The sequence below is a fragment of the Salmo salar genome, chromosome ssa01 (genome assembly GCF_905237065.1).
Source record: "Salmo salar chromosome ssa01, Ssal_v3.1, whole genome shotgun sequence".
In the NCBI taxonomy this organism is placed as follows: domain Eukaryota; kingdom Metazoa; phylum Chordata; class Actinopteri; order Salmoniformes; family Salmonidae; genus Salmo; species Salmo salar.
The window spans coordinates 151062253-151087956 of record NC_059442.1 but is presented as its reverse complement, the minus strand read 5'-3'; the positions used below and the strand labels follow the sequence as shown (position 1 = coordinate 151087956).

General features: G+C 42.4%; 1 protein-coding gene and 1 long non-coding RNA gene across 2 annotated transcripts; both read left to right on the top strand.

Annotated features, from left to right (window-relative positions):
- The first annotated feature begins 661 nt into the window (after positions 1-661).
- Positions 662-15038, top strand: LOC106568349 (septin-5). Its single transcript, XM_014138627.2, has 12 exons — positions 662-761; positions 1023-1036; positions 3158-3248; positions 3352-3438; positions 3569-3692; positions 5403-5537; positions 5698-5815; positions 11729-11830; positions 12066-12162; positions 12277-12412; positions 12877-12979; positions 13712-15038. The coding sequence occupies exons 1-12, from the start codon at positions 719-721 to the stop codon at positions 13775-13777; spliced, it is 1116 nt and encodes a 371-aa protein (XP_013994102.1). The 5' UTR covers positions 662-718; the 3' UTR covers positions 13778-15038.
- Positions 15039-15657: 619 nt separating this feature from the next.
- Positions 15658-16642, top strand: LOC123726079 (uncharacterized). Its single transcript, XR_006758350.1, has 2 exons — positions 15658-15828; positions 16310-16642. It is a non-coding gene; the product is annotated as an uncharacterized lncRNA (long non-coding RNA).
- The last annotated feature ends 9062 nt before the right edge of the window (positions 16643-25704 follow it).

Genomic DNA, 25704 nt, shown 5'->3' with positions numbered 1-25704 from the left:
TTTTCTTGTGGCAACAGGTCACACGTCTTTCTGCTGTGATGGCACACTGTGGTATTTCATCCAGTAGATATGGGAGTTTATCAAAATTGGGTTTGTTTTCAAATTCTTTGTATATCTGTGTAATCTGGGGGAAATATATGTCAGCCCCATCTACTGTACTTGTCAGATAACAGCCATATTTCAGCCAAAGCCCTTCATGGATCTGCTGGTTTAGGACTGGTGATAGACTACCACTCTGTGGCCATAGCAACCAACTACAACTTGACACAGTTCTGAGAAATGTAATTCACTGAGGTCTCAAGATGACAGAAACGAGGTTATTGTTTGTTTTGTACTCGACAATAATGTCAAATAAATGCAGTATTTTTCATGTATCTCTCTGGCTTTAGGCTACATTTGTAGAGATTTTTTGTTGTATAGTGCTCTTCTTGTGTTTATCTGTTACAATTATGAAAAATGAAGCACTCTCTTTTTGAGATTCCATGTTCTTGTTTTTATTATGGCCTATTTGCCTATAAGTTTTCACTAAGCTATAAGTGTCTTGAAAATGCAATCTAAAAATGCACAATAGTTTACAATTTTCCAATGCTATATCATTCATCTGTTTCTAATCAGGTCAAGTCTGTAATCTAATCGAACATAATTTTAGTGACTGCCCACACTGTAGCCCATCGTGAACGCGGGCGCGCGACCTTGTCCAGCTGTTTTTGCAACCAAGATGACGAGCAACACCAGGTACAAGAGCCGAGCACTCAGATCAGGTAGGCCTACGCGCACTAATCCAGCTGATCGCCAATCAGTTAATGGCACATTGATAATGATTTGAAACATATAATTATTAATAAAGATAACTGCTTTATCTATTTGCTATAACCTTTTCTTTTTTCTCTCCGCTCACGCGCCCATCGCTATGACTCGATGCGGTTCCATCTCCGTCTTTAATCTGCCCCACCGGGTCTCTCGTGCTGCCGTTGCCGCCTCCAATGGAATGTAACTCCAACGGATACCGTTTCCATTAACAGAGGATGGAAGAGAGGTAACCGTTTATAACTGCTCTATCGGCCCATGACTAGTCTGTCTGTGTGGCATGTGCATGGTAAATGCTCCAAAGTGCGGTTCGAATTTCATTATCTATTGATAATCTAGTCATGTCCAAATTAGGCAATAATCGAAATGGTATTACCACATCTGAAATTAGATTGAATAAATTCAGAAAGAGAGGAATATTTCCTCCTATATGGCACCTTTGAAGCAATTACTACCCTATTATGAATGACCGCATTACGCCTGCATAGTGCGGCTTGTCTTTTGTATGATGTTCTATGTTTCATCGCAGCAGCGAGAGGATGCAGACAACTGCTGCACTAGAGAACATAAAGAGCATATCTGCTCCGTGACCACAATTAGGACAGGCACCATGGATTGTTCGATCTTTACACACACACACACACACACACACACACACACACACACACACACACACACACACACACTCACACAGTTGTATTGTGTTGTCTGTTTGATTACCAGGGGTGTGAGCCCAGAGGTGGTCTGCTCATTAATTCCAGCTGTGCACAGATCACAGAGACCGGTGTCTATAGATTTCTCTATGGGTTTCCACCAGGCTGCTGAGGGGAGGACGGCTCATAATAATGGCTGGAACAGAGTACATGGAATGGTATTAAACACAAACACAAAGAAACCATGTATTTGATACAATTCCGCTCCAGCCATTACCACAAGCCCGGACTCCCCAATGAAGGTGCCCCCAACCTCCTGTGATCTCCACCTCAGTGGCTGTCTGCTTACATCCTGCTGTCTGCTAAGGTGTTCACTGCTCATCTTACAGCTCTCTAGTCCAGGGTTGGCCAACCTCCAAGCTGCCAAAGAGAGCTGGGTGTGCAGGATTTACTCAATTCTTTAAACACCAAATTGGCCACTGTAATTTTGGATCCTCGTTAGCTGTCTCCATAGCAACCCCTGCTAATGCGATTGTCTTCCAGCACTGCCAGAGGAGATACAGTAGCATGAAATCAAAGAGACGGATGGGCTTTCTCTCTTCCAATCTCTCCCTCTCTATCCCTATGCTCTCTCTCCTCCCAATCTCTATCCACATTCTCTCTGTTCCCCCTCTCTACACCCACCCCTCCTCTACCCCCTCTCTCTCCCCCTGGCCTAGCTCGCCTGCTGCTCCCATAAGGAGTTGGCCTACTACTAGATGCTTACATCCTGTATAATATCATAGATGTTGCATTACACTACAGTACCCAGTCACACTCCACTCTCTCTCCATCTGCCTCTCTCTCTCTCTCTCTCTCCCTATCTCTGTCGCCCCCTCTCTTCTGCTGCATATCTCTGTGTTGAATTCAGCCAAGTCATTTCCTTTGATATTTCACATGAACCCTCTGCCACATGATGCAGGCCTTTATGTAACAACAAGTCAAAGGTACAGATGATCTCATGTGTGCTCAGATCTGTGCTAATTTTGTAGCGGAGTGCAGTGACATATGAAATGTTAAAATGTAAGAAGCAGGACACTCGCAGGCGCACACATACAGACAAAGACACAGACACAGACACACACACACACATACACACACACACATACACACACACACAGCAAGAGCAGGATGTGCAGAGCAGCATCACCTCAGGACATCCAGTCTTTGTTCTGGAAGATTCCATAGTAGATGAGCTAATGAAACTGCTGGCTGGGCTGTATCAGGCTATATCTCCTACAGTCCAGGCAATAGGAATCCCTCTTTTAGCTCTCCTCATTCCTCCCTTCTTCATCCCTCCATCACTGCCCCTCACCCCTGTCACCCACACATCCTCTCCTCTTCTCCTCCCTACCTCCTCTCCTCCTCACCTACCCTTCTCCCCTCCCCCTCTCCTGTCCTCTCCTCCTCTCCCAACTCTGTCCTCCAGCAGGATTTCAGTGTTAGTAGGGCATTCCCAGAATTCCTGTCATGTTTTATTGAAGGAGAGCTGTGATGGGAGGCAGAGGGAGAGAGAGAGAGAGCATGCCCTCAGGACCTGTACTGCACTGTTGCAGCCCTTCACAGGCCTGGTGTGTGTGTGTGGTGGGTGGATGTTTCAAGATTGACCTGCTTCTAATCTACATGTGTTTATACCTGTGTGTGTGTGTTTCCTTCAGGAGAAGGAGTATGTGGGGTTTGCCACCCTCCCCAACCAGGTCCACAGGAAGTCAGTCAAGAAGGGGTTTGACTTCACCCTCATGGTGGCAGGCAAGAGATGCATAATCACACTCCCACAGTCTGTTGATTGATGCTTTTGACTGATGCTGACTGATGTATGTGTTTGGAATGTGGGTGTGTGTATGTGTTGTAGGAGAGTCTGGTCTGGGTAAATCTACTCTGGTCAACAGCCTTTTCCTCACAGACCTGCACAAGGACAGGAAACTACTCAATGCTGAGGGTGAGTTCAGTTGTTGCTGTTCCTCTCAGAGTGTATCACACAGTGTAGAACACATAGTGGATGTTGTCTTGGATCTCTGTCTCTCTCTCTCTCTCTCTCTCTCTCTCTCTCTCTCTCTCCTTCATTCCAGAGCGTATCAGTCAGACAGTGGAGATCACTAAGCACACGGTGGACATAGAGGAAAAAGGAGTTAAACTGAAACTGACCATCGTAGACACACCAGGGTTTGGAGACGCAGTCAACAACACTGAGTGGTGAGTGTGTGTGTGTTGTGTGGGTGTATGTGTGTGTGCTGTGTGGGTGTTGTAGCTGGAGGCGTATCACGTACAATATGACCACATACAGTACCAGTCAAAAGTTTGGACACACCTACTCATTCAAGGGTTTTTCTTTATTTTTACTATTTACTACATTGTAGAATAATAGTGAAGACATCAAAACATTGAAATAACATATGGAATCACGGTGTAACCAAAAAAGTGTAAAACAAATTAAAATATATTTTAGATTTTAGATTCTTCAAAGTAGCCACCCTTTGCCTTGATGACAGCTTTGCACACTCTTGGCATTCTCTCAACCAGCTTCATGAGGAATGCTTTTCCAACAGTCTTGAAGGAGTTCCCACATATGCTGAGCACTTGTTGGCTGCTTTTCCTTCACGTTGCGGTCCAACTCATCCCAAACCATCTCAATTGGGTTGAGGTTGGGTGATTGTGGAGGCCAGGTCATCTGATGCAGTTATCCATCACTCTCCTTCTTGGTCAAATAGCACTTACAAAGCCTGGACGTGTGTTTTGGGTCATTGTCCTATTGAAAAACAAATGATAGTTCAACGAAGTGCAACCCAGATGAGATGGCGTATCGCTGCAGAATGCTGTGGTAGCCATGCTGGTTAAGTGTGCCTTCAATTCTAAATAAATCACGACAGTGTCACCAGCAAAGCAACCCCACACCATCACACCTCCTCCTCCATGCTTCACAGTGGGAATCACACATGCGGAGATCATCTATTCACCTACTCTGAGTCTTACAAAGACACCGTGGTTGGAACCAAAAATCTCAAATTTGGACTCATCAGACCAAAGGACAGATTTCCACCAGTCTAATGTCCGTTGCTCGTGTTTCTTGGCCCATCAAGTCTCTTCTTCTAATCTGTGTCGTTTAGTAGTGGTTCTTGGCAGCAATGCGATCATGAAGGCCTGATTCACTCAGTCTCCTCTGAACAGTTGATGTTGTGATGTGTCTGTTACTTGAACTCTGTGAAGCATTTATTTGGGCTGCAATTTCTGAGGCAGGTAACTCTTATGAACTTATCCTCTGCAGCAGATGTAACTCTGGGTCTTCCTTTCCTGTGTCGGTCCTCATGAGAGACAGTTTCATCATAGCGCTTGATGTTCAAAGTTCTTGAAATTTTCCGAATTGATTGACCTTCATGTCTTAAAGTAATGATGGACTGTCATTTCTCTTTGCTTATTTGAGCTGTTCTTGCCATAATATGGACTTGGTCTTTTACCAAATAGGGTTGTCTTCTGTATACCACCCCTACCTTGTCACAAAACAACTGATTGGCTCAAACACATTAAGAACGGAAGAAATTCCACAAATTAACATTTAACAAGGCACACCTGTTAATGGAAATGCATTCCAGGTGACTACCTCATGAAGCTGGTTGAGAGAATGCCAAGAGGGTGCAAAGCTGTCATCAAGGCAAAGGGTGGCTACTTTGAAGAATCTCAAATATAACATTTTTTGGGGGGGTTACTACATAATTCCATATGTGTTATTTCATAGTTCTGATGTCTTCACTATTATTCTACAGTAGAATAATACATTCTACAATGTTGAAAATAGTAAAAATAAAGAAATATCCTTGAATGAGAAGGTGTCCAAACTTTTGACTGGTACTGTACATCGAGCAGTGGTATTGACATTTCGCTGTGCACGTGTGTGTGTGTGTGTTCCAGTTGGAGGCCAATCACAGATTACATTGACCAGCAGTTTGAGCAGTACTTCAGAGATGAGAGTGGACTGAACAGGAAGAATATCCAGGACAACAGAGTCCACTGCTGCCTCTACTTCATACCACCCTTTGGACACGGGTAACACACACACACTCACACACACTCGCACACACACACACACACACACACACACACACACACACACACACACACACACACACACACACACACACACACACACACACACACACACACACACACACACACACACTAAGCCCTGGCGTGTATCTCTCTACAGGCTTCGTCCAGTAGATATAGAGTTTATGAAGGCTCTGCAGGACAAGGTCAACGTGGTTCCTCTCATCTCTAAATCTGACTGCCTTACTCCCAACGAGATCAGGAAACTTAAAGACCGGGTGAGACAGATTACAATGACATGAATAAGCTGTGACTATGTACATACTGTACTGACTGATACTATGTACATACTGACTGGTACTGTGTACATACTGACTGGTACTGTGTATTTACTGACTGGTACTGTGTACATACTGACTGGTACTGTGTATTTACTGACTGGTACTGTGTACATACTGACTGGTACTGTGTACATACTGACTGGTACTGTGTACATACTGACTGGTACTGTGTACATACTGACTGGTACTGTGTACATACTGACTGATACTGTGTACATACTGACTGGTACTGTGTACATACTGACTGGTACTGTGTATTTACTGACTGGTACTGTGTACATACTGACTGGTACTGTGTACATACTGACTGGTACTGTGTACATACTGACTGTTACTGTGTACATACTGACTGGTACTGTGTATATACTGACTGGTACTGTGTACATATTGACGGGTACTGTGTACATATTGACGGGTACTGTGTACATATTGACGGGTACTGTGTACATGCTGACTGGTGCTGTGTACATATTGACTGGTACTGTGTACATATTGACTGGTACTGTGTACATATTGACTGGTACTGTGTTCATTCTGACTGGTACTGTGTACATATTGACTGGTACTGTGTTCCTTCTGACTGGTACTGTGTACATATTGACTGGTACTGTGTACATACTGACTGGTACTGTGTACATATTGACTGGTACTGTGTACATATTGACTGGTACTGTGTTCATTCTGACTGGTACTGTGTTCATTCTGACTGGTACTGTGTACATACTGACTGATTGTAAGGACCGACGACGGAGATGAGAAGCTGGTACGGGGAGTCAACTTTTAATCTTTAAACAGACAAGGACCAAGACAGGAACAGCGTCAGCACACGGGTAGAAAACGACAACTAATGCTGAAGCGGGGAACAGAGCGGGGGAACAGACAGATATAGGGGAGGTAATGACAGGTGATTGAGTCCAGGTGAGTCCAATAATACGCTGATGCGCGTGACGGGGGAAGGCAGGTGTGCGTAATGATGGTGGCAGGAGTGTGCAATGCTGGGGATCCTGGCACCCTCGAGTGCCAGGGGGGAGGAGCGAGAGCAGGCGTAACACTGGTACTGTGTACATACTGACTGGTACTGTGTACATACTGACTTGTACTGTGTACATACTGACTGGTACAGTGTACATACTGACTGGTACTGTGATAGTATTGTGTTTGTTCCTGACTCTGCTCCTCATGACCTCTCTCCCCAGGTTTGTGAAGAGATTGATCATCTTGAGATAAAGATGTGACTAGAGCTGTGGCGGTCATTACATTTTGTCAGCCAGTGATTGTTTTGCGAATAACTACCTTTGTCACAGTAATTGAGCGTTAATTAACATAAACACTTTTAGCATCTCCTGGCTTCCACACATAGCATACAAGCCACTGATGCGGACCTTTAGAACATCTACAAAATAACTTTAAAAAGCAATTAGGCTGATGCAACAGATCAGAACGTTTAGCTTAAAATGTTGATAAACTATTAGGCTATTTCTTCACATTATAAGCTCAGCAACACGCACACAGCAGTAGGCTATAAGCGCAAACGTTACAAAATACAATTAATTAGCGGGAAAACACCAGTCTCAAAAGTAGCCGCAATTATTCATGTAATGCTTATTAAAAGGTGCATTTTTATGGTGAAAATGATCTTCCCCAAACGTGATACTCACATGCTGCTTCTGTATGCCAGTTAGACTCTACACCCCTTGTAAAGTGGATTAATGTGCTTAATTTTAAGAAGTTATTTGGCCACTTTAGTTGTGATACAAACCTTATTAAAACATATAGGCCTATGGGCTAGGCTACATGAGGTGTGATACAAACCTTATTAAAACATATAGGACTATGGGCTAGGCTACATGAGGTGTGATACCAACCTTATTAAAACATATAGGCCTATGGGCTAGGCTACATGAGGTGTGATATAAACCTTATTAGGCCTATGGGCTAGGCTACATGAGGTGTGCGACTATGATTTAGAAAAAGTAGAAAAAAAAGGCATGTGCTGTTTCTTGTCTTACTGCACAAGCTGGGCATCAAGTGATAATATATCCTTCACAAGTGATAATATATCATTCACAAGTGATAATATATCATTCACAAGTGACAGGATAATATTGTTACCCATCAAACTGTTCTTGATTTAATCTTGTCTTTACATATACTAAATAATATATGTGTGAAATTAGTTTTGATTTAGAATGGACCATTATCATGCACCTGTATTGAAACAGGAGCAGCGGGAAAGAATACATGTGATCTATGCACTTAAATAGAGAATGGGCTACGCTTTTCCCCGTGGTTTATTTTCATGCCAGCCAGGTAGGTTGTATATATAAGCAATGTGCTTAAAATTAGGAAAGTTGAGAAAGAAATATAGTAGTCCTAGCCTATAGAAAGCTGATGGGATTCTCCTTTTTTTTTGTAGAATCCATTAAAACTCTGTTTTCTCTCGCAATTGCATAGCCTGTAGAAATGTTGTGCAACATGAGCTGATGGGCTCTCATGAAGTCTTTGATTAGATTTTCAATTACATTTGCATTGATGTCAGAGTGATTAGAGGGACAATAGAGTGCTGAGTACCAGCCAGTTATCAAGTTTGTTAGGCTACTAATGACCAGCAGCAGCATCAGAGCTTGGAGATGCCTGGTTACCATGGTTAAACGGTCACTTGGAATTTGACTGCTGGTGTGGTGGTAATACGGCCACCGTAGCAGCCCTAGTTGTAACTCTAAAGGCTGGTTTATACTTGGTCTACCGACATGTCTGTAGACAATTAGAATGTGACAAGTGTCGCTGGTCCAAACCACATTTAATTTATACTCAAATGGAATATCTGTAGACCGTCGCTGTGACTGTCGGTTTCCTTGTGGCAGACAGATGAAAAAAGTTCTTGTCATGGTTACCTGACTGAGCCAGCAATGAGACAGTGCCCAAGTTCTAACATTCTCAGATAGATTGCCGTGCTTTTATTCCATCACACTCTGTCATTAGCTCGCCATTAACTTGTAAATCTTTTCCTGTAATAATTATCTTAAGTTAAGATGTTGTCATCTATGATATGGTCATTATTTGAACTGGCTAGGCAGCTAACATTAGCTAGCTAACAAGCTAGAAACAAACCAAAACATTGTTTAGAAAGTTGCTTTTAGTTGCCTGGTTTCCAGTGGCGATTTTAGCATGTAAATCTTGATGATGAAAAATCAACATGCCTTTTTAGATGTATGCCACCAAAGCCACAACACAACACAACACTAAACAATACATGAATTGCACTGTAACGGTGACAACCGGTGCCCACAAACTATTAGGGCCTACATAAAGCTGTCCCAACAGCAGAGCTTTCTTCTCATGGAGTTAATCCTTACCAACGCTACACCTGGCTATCAGCCTCGTCTGGCAGCGAACTTCATTCAGCCTCATTTGCTGACTTTTTAAAACCATAGCTGATATGGTTGACTTGCTTAAACAAATATAGTTTCTACTGACTCCTTCTGGATTTGTGTGAGTCGATAAGAACCGCATTCTCCTTCAATAATAACAAGCGCCACAATGAGTTTTGACTTTTGAACCATACACAAACATTATTACATTTATGTTCAGTAAATGTATAATGTTTATTCTTATATCATTAACACTTAACTGTAAGTATAACAAAGTGCAAGCAAACGAGCTGTGACAAGGTAGGCCTGTTCGTTCAGCCCTTTCAAAATAGGCAAAGACAGAAATTCAGATAGATGTTAGTCCTGACAAATTCAGCAAGATTTTTAGGCCTTCATTTTACTTTTCTTGATGTCACCACAGAGAGAGAGAGAGGAAGAGAGAGAGAGAGTGACGAGGTTAGCCTACTATTTGAAGTATTTTATTAGGCCTATGTGGTCTAAAAAGTAAGTAAATACAATCAGGAGGATCCACTTTTATATACAATATACCGACGCACAGACAGCGCATTGCACAAACAAAACAACCCTCGCAATATCAATTGGAATTACATGGTTCGATCACTGAACTTGTTGAAAAGAAATATTTGAATGGGAAGAGACTGTCGCTGGAAAACATGGTTACAGACCAAACAACTGTCACGACTCCCGCCGAAGTCGGCTCCTCTCCTTGTTTGGGCGGCGCTCGGCGGTTGACGTCACCGGTCTTCTAGCCATCGCCGCTCCACTTTTCATTTTCCATTTGTTTTGTCTTGTTTTTCCACACACCTGTTTTACTTCCCTCATCACTCTACATGTATATTATCCTCTGTTCCCCCCCATGTCTGTGTGTGTAATTGTTCGTTACTTGTCATGTGTGACGCTTCATGCTGGTTTTTCGCCTGGTCTTGTTAGGAACCCGTGGTATTGTATGCTGTACATTATTTGTGTGACGAGTGCGCTATTCGCTTTTGCCTTTGGCGGGAGTGTCATTACGCAGTTGCGTCCGACTGTTTTCCTTCTGCCAAATAAAGTGTGCCTGTTCACTCATCTCTGCTCTCCTGCACCTGACTTCAGTTAACCAGTTGCGCACACTGTTGACAACAACATTATATAGTATCCCTTCCTCATGGTTACAGACCCAACAACATTATATAGTATCCCTTCCTCATGGTTACAGACCCAACAACATTATATAGTATCCCCTCCTCATGGTTACATACCCCGTTGTTGTGCTGTGCTCACTTGAACAGGCGCAACGGTCCTTCTTGTGGGCACATTTTGTCATCAAAGGTGCTTTCAAGACAACAGGGAACTCAGAGAAAAACAAGGTTGAATCATGATCTTAGTGATCTTCAGGTCGGAGCTCTAGATAGAAGCCTGACTTCCCGGGTTGGAATTCCGAGTTTTATGACCATTCAAAACGTATTTTCCCAGTAGGAGCTAGTTTTTTTCAGAGTTCCCAGTTGTCTTGAACTCACTGAAGTCTGAGATTTCCCAGTTCCGAGTTTGCAGTTGTTTTGAATGTGGCAGAAGTCATGCTGGATTGACAGCATGGCCAATGTATTCAACGTTTTCTGGCCCATGGTGTTGCGAGTGAATGATTATCATTTAAGCTTAGAAAAGAGACAATTTCAGACAGATGTTTTAAATCCTTGGACCACATACCCTCTCCACTGAATAGCAGGCAGAGGAAGTGAAATAGTGATTGCTTTGCAACGCTTGTAGTTAGCCACTGATTCCTTCCAAACCACTCATTGTTGAATTTGCAATTTCTGATGTTGTGTAATGTTTATGTCCAATGGCCGATGAGCACCGAGACCTTTTTATCTATAATTTATCTTCATATGATACGGTTTGAAAAATATTTGGCAGTAGATTGTCGACGTGATTCATGATGATGACTGCTTGTCTAGCTTGCTGATTTAAGATTTTGAAAGTAACATGATCAGTCCAATCAAAGCTACGGTAGATATAACGTGATTTGACATAATTTTATCTGTGTCCAATGACCTTGAGCCTTCTTGGATGTGCACTTTTAATGTAAATCTATGTCAGCACCTAGGGGGGCTTGAACTGCCTAGCTCTCCCTGCAGATTCTGCGGGGCTCACCTGCCCCTAAATTCCGGGTCGCCACTGCTGGTTTACTAGATTGACATATACTAAATTAATTTTTAAACAGATGGGTTTATTGGTGTTAAAATACACCAGTTATGCTATTTTGGACCGTCGTTTTTGTGTATGTAGTTTTTCATAACGACAAGTTTGATATTGGACGACAATATAATGTTCACGATGTCACTGCGACAACTGTCTACAGACATGTCTATAGATGAAGTATAAACCAGCCTTAACTCTCCTTGTCTGTCTGTGTGTGTGCATGTGCGTGCGCGTGCATGTGTGTGTGTCTGTGCAAGTACCGTTTGTGCGCGTGTGTGTGTAGGTCCGTGAGGAGATAGATACGTTTGGGATAAAGGTGTACCAGTTCCCAGACTGCGACTCTGATGAGGATGAGGATGCCAGACAGAAGGACAGAGAACTCAAGGTGCGACTAAAACACATGATCACACCGTTTACTGACTTCTTTTATTTTAATCCACATCCCTAAAATTTCCAAGAAAGTTTCTTAAGCTAATTAGCTAAATGATTATTATCGCAGTTAACTGAATAACTTTTTTGTGTTTGTGCACGTGCCTATCTGTGCTGCCGTCATTGTGTGTGTGTGGTAAATGCGTGCTGACACCCGCTTGTGTGTGTGTGTGTGTGTGTGTGTGTGTTAGGAGAGCACTCCGTTTGCTGTGATCGGCAGTAACATGGTGGTGGAGACCAGAGGTCAGAAAGTCAGAGGGAGACTCTACCCCTGGGGCATCGTAGAGGGTAGGTGCATGGGAGTTGGGTGTGTATGTTAACATTTATGTGTGAGTGTGTGTGTATACACATATTAATGTGTGTGTGTGTATTAACATAACATATGTGTATGTGTGTCTGCAGTGGAGAACCAGTCTCACTGTGACTTTGTGAAGCTGAGGACCATGCTGATCAGGACCCACATGCATGACCTGAAGGACATCACCTGTGACTGTCACTATGAGAACTACCGGGCTCATTGTATACACACCATGACCAGGTACAGGCTTTCTCTCCCTCTCTCTCTCTCTCTCTCTCTCTCTCTCTCTCTCTCTCTCGCTCTCTCGCTCTCTCGCTCTCTCTGTCTCTCTGTCTCTCTCTCTCTCTCTCTCTCTCTCTCTCTCTCTCTCTCTCTCTCTCGCTTTGTCTCTCTCTCTTTGTCTCTCTCTCTTTGTCTCTCTCTCTCTTTGTCTCTCTCTCTCTTTGTCTCTGTCTCTCTTTGTCTCGCTCTCTCTCTCTTTGTCTCGCTCTCTCTCTCTCTTTGTCTCTCTCTCTCTCTTTGTCTCTCTCTCTCTTTGTCTCTCTCTCTCTTTGTCTCTCTCTCTCTTTGTCTCTCTCTCTCTCTCTGTCTCTCTCTCTCTCTCTGTCTCTCTCTCTCTCTCTGTCTCTCTCTCTATGTGTGTGTGCACGTGTATGCTTGTGCACGTGTGTATCAGAGCTAACCCTCCTGTTTCTCTATTCCAGTAAAATGAATACAGATAACCGTGTGGAGAGCCCGATCCCCATCCTACCCTTGTCCACCCCAGACGTGGAGACAGCGAAACTCATCAAGATGAAGGACGAGGAGGTAATGGATAGTTAATTATATATTCATATGATAATTACATTTATATGATAATGATATGATAGTGGATTGCATTAATATAGTGCTATATAGTCACATATCAGTATACATTGTGTGGGGCAAGTATCCACATTGCATATTTTATTTTCTTTCCTCTCTATATACCTCTGTCTTTTTCACTCGCTCAATCTCTCTCTCCCTCTCTCCCCACTCTCTCTCTGTCTCTCCCTCTCTTCCTTGCTTCCTTCCCTCCCCTCTCTCTCTCTCTTGTCTCTCTTCCTTCCTTCCTTCCTTCCTTCCTTCCTTCCTTCCTTCCTTCCTTCCTTCCTTCCTTCCTTCCTTCCTTCCTTCCTTCCTTCCTTCCTTCCTTCCTTCCTTCCTTCCTTCCTTCCTTCCTTCCTTCCTTCCTTCCTTCCTTCCTCTCTCTCTCCTCTCTCTCTCTCTCTCTCTCTCTCTCTCTCTCTCTCTCTCTTCCTTCCCTCCCCCTCTCTCTCTCTCCCTCTCTTCCTTCCTTTCCTCCCCTTCTCTCTCTCTCTCTCGCTCTCTCTCTCTCTCTCTCTCTCTGTCTCTCCCTCTTTTCCTTCCCTCCTCTTTCTTTCTTTCTTTCTTTCTTTCTTTCTTTCTTTCTTTCTTTCTTTCTTTCTTTCTTTCTTTCTTTCTTTCTTTCTTTCTTTCTTTCTTTCTTTCTCTCTCTCTCCTTCTCTTCCTTCCTTCCTCTCTCCTCTCTCTCTCTAGTTGAGGAGGATGCAGGAGATGCTTCAGAAGATGCAGCAGCAGATGCAGCATGAGCAGGACCTGTGAGCCCTGACCCCTAACCTCTCACTCCTGACCTCTCACCTCTCTCTTCTCACCTAATGATATGTGGAAGGAGTAACACAGGGTCAATCACGTGCTGGCCAATCACACTGCCACCTCACTCCAACTGAAACAGTACAATTCTATCTGGATGTTCTGAAATATTACACTCTCTTCTCAATAATGTGCATCCCTAACAGAGACACTGGACACAGGGTAAAACCAACACCAAACACTCTCCAAACCATGGACATTATGGATGGGCCACACACCCTACACTGGAGAAACACTTTTAACAGGGACAAACATTTTGTGAACGATTTGTTGGTGTTGTGAAAACCCCCCAAAAACGATGCTTTGTTGGATGCAGTCAGAAGCCAAGACTATAGCCAGGCTTTATAGCATTATAGTAGATTTGCACCTTAGATTGCAGTTGGTTTCCAAGCCTGTTTTTGTATTTAAGGGAAGTAGTTTGGTACTGAATTAGACTGTTTATGATTATTGTTGAATATGTATTTTGCACTCTACTGGCTCACACAGTTAGAATGTGGGTCAAATTAATTTATTCTGTTTATGTTGAGTTCTGGGTTATTTATTCACATTTAAATGTGTGTATGAGAGAGAAATAGAGAGAAAGTGAAGAGTGATTACAGTATATGTGGGTGCATGTGTGTGTGTGTGTGTGTGTGTATATTTTTGTGTGCGAGAGGGAAAGAGAGAGTGTCTCTAAGTCAGCATTGACATAGAGACAGGCCACAGTGTCATTTCCTGTCCAACAGAAGTTGTGAGACAAACCAAAGTTTGGAGAGATTCTCAATCCTTCTTGTCCTTTACTCTGCTGACAGACTGAGGCTTTCTAAAGCATAGCTTCTGTCTCTGAGGGTTCTCTTATGGACCCAGGGCAACGTGTTGCAGCACAATCAATAGTCTGTGAGTCTACTGAAGATTCTAGGAGATAAACACATTAGGTCAAATTAAAATGAAATACACCATAGTCCCATAACCCATCCTCTTGACAAGATTGCATCCTGGAAAATACTGTGTGTGTGTGTGTGTGTGTGGAGCGCACGCATGCGTGTGTGTGGAGATGTGTGTGTGCACCTGTGTGTTAATGTGGTGTTGATTAGCCTGTATGATGGTCCATCCCGTTGTAGTACGTAACATAGATGAATAGATATCTCAGCATGGTCAAGGTTGTGTCCACACAGACACAGTGATGTCTCACACTGTTGCGTATCACTCAATAAAAGCCCACTGTTGTACCTTTGATGCTAGCTGTTATTACTGTGTGTGTGTGTGTGTGTGTGTGTGTGTGTGTGTGTGTGTGTGTGTGTGTGTGTGTGTGTGTGTGTGTGTGTGTGTGTGTGTGTGTGTGTGTGTGTGTGTGTGTGTGTGTGTGTGTGTGTGTGTGTGTGTGTGTGTGTGTGTGTGTTTTCTCCCTGATATGTGGCTGTGCCGTGTGCAATCACAACACAGTCTCATCATGGGTCAGTTTTGTTCAGTGCTGGTAAATTACAGTCAGATACTCTACTACATCATCACAACACATAGCTACTTTGGAAAGTGAAGCTATTTATCCCCAGTCACACCCACTCTGGATGAAATTTACCATAGACATCTAAGGTCAGCAAAGGTCATCTTTATATTTCCCCCCTCTAATGGTTAAGGTTAGGATTTGGTGAGGGTAAACTGATTTGAGATCTGTGCCTAAGGACTGCTTTGCGTTCTTGTATGAGGAAGATGAGACAAGGCCTGTTGACGGATCCCCCATGACGGGCAAAAACATGCCTCACGTATGGCTGACCAAAATCAAGGAAACGTTTAACCAGTCTGGTTTTTCTTGGCTTGACAGTAAGAGACAGAGACAGTATCTTGTTTCCTTGTTCCTTGTCATGTGATAGGTCATGGGAATGGGACAATTCTTTTTCCTAGTGCTCTCTCAGACCAACACAGACCAAGACACTGAGACTTACACAGATTTACTGAAACCACATTTCTGGGTTTTAACAAAATTCAGAGAAAAATGAAGGCAAAGTCTGAATCCAATTATCAAAGAGGTGAGTCTCTGAATGATTGTTTATTTCATTATACACATCCTTTCAGACATTTACAACCAATTTAGTACACCAGTACAACACATTTTCTAATTGAGATGTACGTACTGCAGTGAGCGCTACAATATATAAAATGTGATGGCCTACGTTATTTCTGATTTATTCTCTAAAGTTCTGTTGTATTGTTACAGGGCAGTTACTGTATTACAGTGTGTGTTAATCAGATTGAACACCATGCATTGGTTTGAAAGAGATGATTAGAGATAATGAGAATAACATTTTGGGAGTTTCCATGTTTCCTGATGACACATTTTGACAAAAACATAATACAAAAATACTATTCTCACGTTTCAATCCCTTCTCCTTTCTCCTCCCCTTCTCATTCTTTAATCATCCTTCCTTCCCTCTTTCTCCCCTTCTACCACTCCCTCATCCTCCCTTTGTTCTTTCGCCCTTGCTTTCCTCTCTTTCTCTACCTCTTCAGCCTCTCTCATGCTCCCAGAACTGAGGGCAGTGATTATGGGACCGCACAGGTCTGGGACACACTCAGTTGGAAACACCATCATGGGAAGAGAGGCCTTTCATTCTGAGGGAATCACTGCCCAGTGTGAAAAGAGAGATGGAGGATTGGGAGGAAGGAAAGTAACTCTGATCAAAGCTCCTGGCTGGTGGAGGGAATATCAGTTGTGTGACACACCAGAACTTGTTAAGGAACTTGTGTATGGTGCGTGTCTGTGTGACTTATTGTAATAGAAACCAATGTATTTACAGACTTATTTACATATTCATTTAGATACATTTGTTTTGGTTAAACTGAGTCTTGCTTTGGTAACTTTGTTTGGCATCATGCCAGCAACCAATGATTCTCACCTATAGTAATTGATCATCTATGAATTCCTCTTATACAGAAGATACCCATATTCTGAACAAACTGAGAATCCTGATGCTGGGGTGCGTCTTTGTCTGGAAAAGTGCTGCTGGAAACATTATCCTGAACACTGATAAGTTTGAGGCGGGAGAAAGAACACTGAAGTCTACAAGACGTTGTGGTGTGGTTGTAGACACACCAGGATGGTGGAAGCTCTTTCTGGCTGAGTTCACTCTTCCCTCAGTGAGGTCAGATATCCTGGCAGGTGTTTCTTTGTGCTCTCCTGCCCCCAATGCTGTCCTCCTGATGATTCCTGTGGATACATATTTTACTGAGGAACAGAGGAAGGTGACACAGGACAACATGAAGCTGCTGGGAGAGAACATCTGAAGACACACTATAGTGGTGTTTACCAGGGGGGCGTGGCTGAGAGACACAACAACCATTGAGCAGCACATTGAGAGTGAAGGGGAGGCCCTCCGGTGGCTCATCGAGAAATGTGGGAACAGGTATCATGTCTTTGACAGTAAGGGTGAAGACACTGAAACTTAGGTCACAGAGCTGCTGGATGAAATGGAGGAGATGGTGTCAGGAAACTTTTTTCTGATACCCATTGTCTAGTGGAGACAAAGTCTGATCCACAGCCAGAGGTCAATGAAGAGGAAGAAGCAACTGGCAAGATCGGACAAATTCTCAATAAAGACTGGGATCGGAGAAACTGTGATAGTCTGGAAATAGCGATGGCATCAAATAGAAGTATGAGTGCAGCTATTAACTGGGAGTACTCTCTCTTCTTTTCTCTCTCTTTCCCTTAGCGCTTTTTCTTTGATTGAGGTTCATCATCATTATTGTCATTTCTGTGCAGTCAGAGACAAGCCACCCTTGGAGAGCTCATAACTGGGAGAGGGAGTGTTTGGCAGAAGAGCAGAGACCATGGCAGAGCAGAAGGAGGTTGAGGCTGCCAGCAGCAGTAAGCAAGCATTGTCTTATTTTCATAAAGTTGTGTACCTGACAGTGTTCTTCTTTCATAATCGTCCTGGTTTCAACAGGAACAGGTCAAAGTACAGACATAAACCAGTTGACATGCAGAGCTGAACAGCATATTCAGAGAATTGCTGGAGAGGCAGTGGAGCAGGCATGAGATAGCCTATCTACAGAGTCATGGTGAGCATTTAGTCACAAACATAACAACCACAGGATGCATCAGGCTTGCTGTCTCCTGTCTGTATAGTCTCACCAAATCCCCATGAAACCTTAACAATAGTTTTCCAATGCAATGCCTATACAAAACATGGAAGATTTACCAAAACATTTATTGAAATATTACATTCATCTGTTTTATTTTACTTTCAATTAATACATTTTCAAAGTGCAAACTGCACTGTAGTATTACAGATGCAACACTCTGACATGAACACAGATAATATATCAGATACTGATGCTGAAGAGCTCCACAGATCCCGTCACAGAGCCACCGAGTGGCTGAAAGGACAGCAGAAACGTTATAACAGCTCTGGACTTGGCACCACAAGTATGGAATATATACACAGCAGTAACACAGGGGACTTTGAGACATATATGAGCAACTAGCTCATGATGAAGAGAAACATCATGCATTAACTTCTCTAGTTTAGGAGTAAATGTGACTAGCCTCAGAAGACAACAGAGATGTGACACAGATTCTTCTACTTTAACCCACCCAACACTGTGATGCTATATTGTGGACCATTTATCTGAAGTCAGTTTACGTTTTACATTCTCTTAGTTTTTGATTTGTAAATATGTATTTACAGTAGATGATCTACTAACTGAATATATACAGTATATTACACATGTGCTGCCCTATAAAACCCATCTTTGATACATGTCCTATGCATTATTGTCACGGCCGTCGTATAAAGTGGACCAAAATGCAGCGGGAGTCTGTATACTCATCTTCTTTTTTATTGTCAGAAAGAAGGAAAAACAAAACAAAACACACGTATACAAAAATAATGACGACAAACAGTCCTGTAAGGCACACAGCTATACACGAAACAACTACCCACAAAAACCCATGAAAAAACACCCCTGCTAAATAGGACCTTCAAAACCCCGAAACACATAAAACAAACACCCCCTGCCACATCCTGACCAAACTACAATAACAAATAACCCCTTTTACTGGTCAGGACGTGACAATTATGTATACAATTCTAATGTAATACTGTCCTTATCAAACTGTTTATTGTACCAATGCTAAAAAAATTCTGTAAATATAATTATTGAAATAATCAAATAAAGATTCTGATCAAACAGTGGAGTAATTCAGTATGAGAACAGCGTAGGCTACTTTATGTCACTCTGGATAATGTTTACTACTGAATTAGTAAATGTAGGCCTATAAATGCAAAAGTACTGCCTCCTCTGTGCTGTCCTAGCTCACACACATAATACACTTTATCTACCCATAGAGAACCCTAGAGATGTAGTCTATAGGCTGTAACTGTGTGTCACTCTGACATGAGGCTCTTGGGGAGCTCCAGGTCTAAATCATCCACTGAAGAATGATTGTTTACAGCTCACCTGTAAAGTGTATTGATGTGTGCACAGGTCAAATGTAGCCTATATGGAGAAACATCAGATACCTGTAAAAGGTGGTCAGGGGCAACGAGCTCTATTTAAACATACTGGTGTAAAAAATGACACCAGTATTAGTTTAGTTTAGTTTATTAATTCGACCATTTAAAAAAAACAGGCACACATAAAACTTAAAAGCCATACATGCACATTAATAAAATCATCGAGGATAACACACAATAAAGTCTGGGACTTATTTCCATTGTGGTCCTCTTGAGACAAGATGGCTAGACAAGATCCAACACAGTATGGCAGTGAAATAATAAAACAAAAACATAGAAGAAGAACATCTATCTCATCATTCCAGTTACATCATAGGGGTTATTCATATGGGCACAGAGGACATCAAACATATTTTTACTTTATTTTTAAAGCTGTCCATAGAGGACGTTGTTTTTAAAGACAGAGGCAACTCATTCCATTCTGAGGCTCCAGTATACAAGAAAGTACCTTTCCCAGCATTACTCCTGAACCTGTATAAGCACACATCAGCAACACCTGATCTAGTGCTGTGATTGTGTGCATCCCTAACATGAGGAAAGTAATCACTTAGATATCTGGGCGCAGGACCATAAATACTTCTGTAAACCAAACCTAGTCTAATCTGGGACACCCTAGCCTCAACAGGCAATCAGTTTAGTTCCTGAAAGCAGCTCCTGCCTATGTGTGTACATGGACTCACCTTCAATACTACCCTGATCAACTTATTCTGGGCTATCTGGACCCCTGTCATTGGTTGGTTCATCTTGGTTTGACCCCTGTCATTGGTTGGTTCATCTTGGTTTGACCCCTGTCATTGGTTGGTTCATCTTGGTTTGACCCCTGTCATTGGTTGGTTCATCTTGGTTTGACCGCTGTCATTGGTTGGTTCATCTTGGTTTGACCCCTGTCATTGGTTGGTTCATCTTGGTTTGACCGCTGTCATTGGTTTGTTCATCTTGGTTTGACCGCTGTCATTGACTCAACTTTTCATGAACCTTTTCATTGCCTTACCTCCCTTATCCTACCTCATTTGTACACACTGTATATAGACTTTATGTATTGTATTATTGACTGTATGTTTGTTTATTCCATGTGTAACTCTGTGTTGTTGTTTGTGTCGCACTGCTTTGCTTTATCTTGGCCAGGTCGCAGTTGTAAATGTCACAACTTATGGATGAGCCCCCACTTGTCACAACTTAAAATGATGTGCTTGCTCAAATGGTCTCATATGTTCATTCAACTATACATTTTTATTTGGACATCTTACCCCCCCCCCCCCAAAAAAAAAAAAGGCTGTGGAAGTTTTTAACATACAATGTTTTCAACTTACTTATATATTTGACACACGTTGACGTACATTTTGTGTACAAAACATTAGGAACATGTGTAGTGGTAGAGTAGTGTGTAATAATGTGTTGTGTGATGTACTGTTTTATTGTTTTTTGATGTAATCGCCTTAATCTTGTTTGGACCCCAGGAAGAGTAGCTGCTGCCTTGAAGGCAGCTAATGAGGATCCTTAATAAATACAAATACAAAATGTTTGAGGATTATCGTTACGCAAGCATGTTTCTGTGTCACTACACACTTCATATGTTTATTTGAACGATATACAGTATCTTGCTTCTATGGAGACAGCTGAATTTTATTTTTATTTAACCTTTATTTAACTAGGCAAGTCAATTAAGAACAAATTCTTATTTACAATGACGGCCTACCAAAAGGCAAAAGGCCTCCTGCGGGGACGAGGCCTGGGATTAAAAAAATAAAAAAATAAATGCAATATAAATATAGCACAAAACACAGATCACAACAAGAGAGACACAACACTACATAAAGAGAGACATAAGACAACAACATAACAAGGCAGCAAAACAAAACAACACAGCATGGTAGCAACAGAATATAACAACAACATGGTAGCAACACAACATGGTACTAGAACTAAAACATGGTACAAACATTATTGGGCAAAGTCAACACCACAAAGGTCAAGACGTTAGAGACAACAATACACCATACAAAGCAGCCACAACTGTCAGTAAAAGTGTCCATGATTGAGTCTTTGAATGAAGAGAATGAAATAAAATTGTCCAGTTTGAGTGTTTGTTGCAGCTCGTTCCAGTCGCTAGCTGCAGTGAACTAAAGAGGAGCGACCCAGGGATGTGTGTGCTTTGGGGACCTTTAACAGAATGTGATAGGCAGAACGGGTGTTGTATGTGGAGGATGAGGGCTGCAGTAGATATCTCAGATAGGGGGGAGTGAGGCCTAAGAGGGTTTTATGAATAAGCATCAACCAGTGGGTCTTGCGACGGGTATACAGAGATGACCAGTTTACAAAGGAGTATAGAGTGCAGTGATGTGTCCTATAATGAGCATTGGTGGCAAATCTGATGGCCGAATGGTATAGAACATCTCGCCGCTCGAGAGCACCCTTACCTGCAGATCTATAAATGATGTCTCCGTAATGTAGCATGGGTGGGATGGTCATCTGAATCAGGGTTAGTTTGGCAGCTGGGGGGAAAGAGGAGCGATTACGATAGAGGAAACCAAGTCTAGATGTATCTTTAGCCTGCAGCTTTGATATGTGCTGAGAGAAGGACAGTGTATCGTCTAGCCATACTCCCAAGTACTTGTATGAGGTGACTACCTCAAGCTCTAAACCCTCAGAGGTAGTAATAACACCTGTGAGAAGAGGGGCATTCTTCTTACCAAACCATATGACCTTTGTTTTGGAGGTGTTAAGAACAAGGTTAAGGGTAGAGAAAGCTTGTTGGACACTAAGAAAGCTTTGTTGTAGAGCATTTAACACAAAATCCGGGGAGGGGCCAGCTGATATAAGACTGTATCATCTGCATTTAAATGGATGAGAGAGCTTCCTACTGCCTGAGCTATGCTGTTGGTGTAAATTGAGAAGAGCGTGGGGTCTAGGATAGAGCCTTGGGGTACTCCCTTGGTGACAGGCAGTGGCTGAGACAGCAGATTTTCGGACTTTATGTAACCGATGTGAAATGGCTAGTTAGTTAGCGGTGGTGCGCGCTAAATAGCATTTCAATCAGTGACGTCACTCGCTCTGAGACTTGAAGTAGGGTTTCCCCTTGCGTTGCAAGGGCCGCGGCTTTTGTGGCGCGATGGGTAACGATGCTTCGTGGGGTGTCAGTTGTTGATGTGTGCAAGGGTCCCTGGTTCGAGCCCAGGTTGGGGCGAAGAGAGGGACGGAACCTACACTGTTACATTTATACACTGCACTCTTTGAGAGAGGTAGTTAGAAAACCAGGCCAAAGACCTCTCAGAGACACCAATACAAATTAGCTGTCACACAAGAATGGAATCAAATCAAATTTATTTTTATATAGCCCTTCGTACATCAGCTGATATCTCAAAGTGCTGTACAGAAACCCAGCCTAAAACCCCAAACAGCAAGCAAAGCATGTGAAAGAAGCACGGTGGCTAGGAAAAACTCCCTAGGAAAAACTCCCTAGAAAGGCCAAAAACCTAGGAAGAAACCTAGAGAGGAACCAGGCTATGAGGGGTGGCCAGTCCTCTTCTGGCTGTGCAGGGTGGATATTATAACAGAACATGGTCAAGATGTTAAAATGTTAAAATGTTCATAAATGACCAGCATGGTCAAATAATAATAATCATAGTAGTTGTCGAGGGTGCAACAAGCACGTCCGGTGAACAGGTCAGGGTTCCATAGCCGCAGGCAGAACAGTTGAAACTGGAGCAGCAGCACGGCCAGGTGGACTGGGGACAGCAAGGAGTCATCATACCAGGTAGTCCTGAGGCATGGTCCTAGGGCTCAGGTCCTCCGAGAGAAAGACAGAAAGAGAGAATTAGAGAAAGCATATTTAAATTCACACAGGACACCGGATAAGACAAGAGAAATACTCCAGATGTAACAGACTGACCCTAGCCCCCCGACACATAAACTACTGCAGCATAAATACTGGAGGCTGAGACAGGAGGGATCAGAAGACACTGGAATGGTCTACCGTATCAAAAGCTTTGGCCAAGTCAATAAAAATAGCAGCACAATATTGCTTAGAGTAAAGGGCAATGGTGACATCATTGAGGACCTTTAAGGTTGCAGTGACACAGCCATAACCTGAGCGGAAACCAGATTGCATACACAAGACAATACTATAGACATCAAGAAAGCCAGTCAGTTGATTATTGACAAGTTTTTCCAACACTTGTGATAAACAGGGCAAAATAGAAATAGGCCTATAACATTTAGGATCAGCTTGATCTCCCCCTCTAAATAAAGAATGAACTGTGACTGCCTTCCAAGCAATGGGAACCTCCCCAGAAAGGAGAGACAGGTTAAAAAGGTTGGAGATAGGCTTTGCGATGGTAGGGGCAGCAACCTTAAAGAAGAAAGGATCTAAACCATCTGACCCAGATGGTTTTTTGGGGTCAAGTTTAAGGAGCTCCTTTAGCACCTCGGACTCAGTGACTGCCTGCAGGGAGAAACTTTGTAGGGGATAGTGGCATTAGAAGGGGTGGGAGATGAGGAAATGTTGGACAGGTAAGGAGGCATGGCTGAGTCAAATAGTTATCCTGACTTAATGAAGTGGTGATTAAAGAGCTCAGCCATGTGCTTATTGTCAGTAACAACCACATCATCAACATTAAGGGACATGGGCAGCTGTGAGGAGGAAGGTATATTCTCCAAGTCTTTAACCATTTTCCAAAACTTCTTGGGGTTAGACCCACAGAGAGAGAACTGCTCCTTAAAGTAACTAACTTTGGCCTTCCGGATAGCCTGAGTGCACTTATTTCTCATTTGCCTGAATGATAGCCAGTCAGCCTGAGCATTTCACCAAATGCAATTCTTGAGGTGGAGTAACTCTGCAAGATCACGGTCGAACCAGGGGCTGAACCTGTTTTTTAATTCTCATTTTGTTTATGGTGGCGTGTTTGTTAACAATACCACTGAAAATATCAAAAAAGAAGGTCCAAGCCTCTTTGAGAACCCTTTTAGGTTCAAGGTAGTACACCCTTAGGAAAAAAGGTGCTAAAATGTATAATGCAGGAAGGCTACTGAGCCATTTACTTCATGTTTGTATTATCTTTTATGTCTTGTTGTTGCATTGTCGAGAAGGAACCTGCAAGTAAGCATTGAGTTGGACGGTGTAATCAGATTACACATAATTAAAAAAAACTAGATTACTTTTTGGATTATTTTTTAATTCAGAAAGGATGTTTGTGAAAAAAATACATTGACACCATTCTGTTCTCACTGACGTTCAAATCAGCCTTGAAAAAAGGCTCAAGTTTGTTCCACCTGAGAGTCTGACTAAAAGTCAGAGACCACTACGACACACCAAATTAGTTTGATGGATCCTTTTTGTCTTTTAACACCTCTTAAAGGAAAAGTAATCCAAAAGTAACTGAAAGTAATCAGATTACGTTACTGAGTTGTGGTATTCCAAACATTACGTTACTGATTACAATTTCACTGGTAACTAGTAACTAACATTTAGAACGTAACCTACCCAACCCTGCAGCCATGCATTGTGGTCTACAACCCTGGTCCAGAGGAGTTACAGGGTAGCCTTACAACCCCTAATCACTCTCCATCAACCTCAAAAACCAAACTACATATTTCAAACCAAAGAAAGGCACCTACAGTGAGGGAAAAAAGTATTTGATCCCCTGCTGACTTTGTACATTTTATAACATTAAGTGGACATGTGTTTTTCTGGATTTTTGTTGTTATTCTGTCTCTCACTGTTCAAATAAACCTACCATTAAAATTATAGACTGATAATTTCTTTGTCAGTGGGCAAATGTACAAAATCAGTAGGGGATCAAATACTTTTTTCCCTCACTGTATCACAATTCTAAATCTGTTCTTACTACAAAGACAATCTGTAGCCTCTTTTTCCTCTGTGGTGGACAAATTACATGCACAATCACGGGGTTGGGTTGGTGGCACGTTCGTTGGAATGATCGGACCAAAGCGCAGCGTGAGTAGCGTTCCACGTAATTTATTATAAAGTGAAACTTTATGCAAATACAAAACAAATAATGAATAAACGAACCGTGACTACAATGTAAAGCAAACACGCAACTAAACATAAACAATATCCCATAACCCACAGGTGGAAAACATGCTACTTAAGTATGATCCCAATTAGAGACAACGATTACCAGCTGCCTCTAATTGGGAATCATACCAATCACCCAAACATAGAAAAACTAAACTAGAACCCCACATAGAAAATATAAACTAGGTTAACCCCTAGTCACGCCCTGACCTACTCTAACATAGAAAATAAGAGCTTTCTATGGTCAGGACGTGACAGTTGGGGTGAGATCATCCAAGGGTCATTCCACTTTTCTAAATAGAGGAACAAAGATATTACTAAAGGGGGTGGGAGTACATTGTACAGAGAGGTCCCGG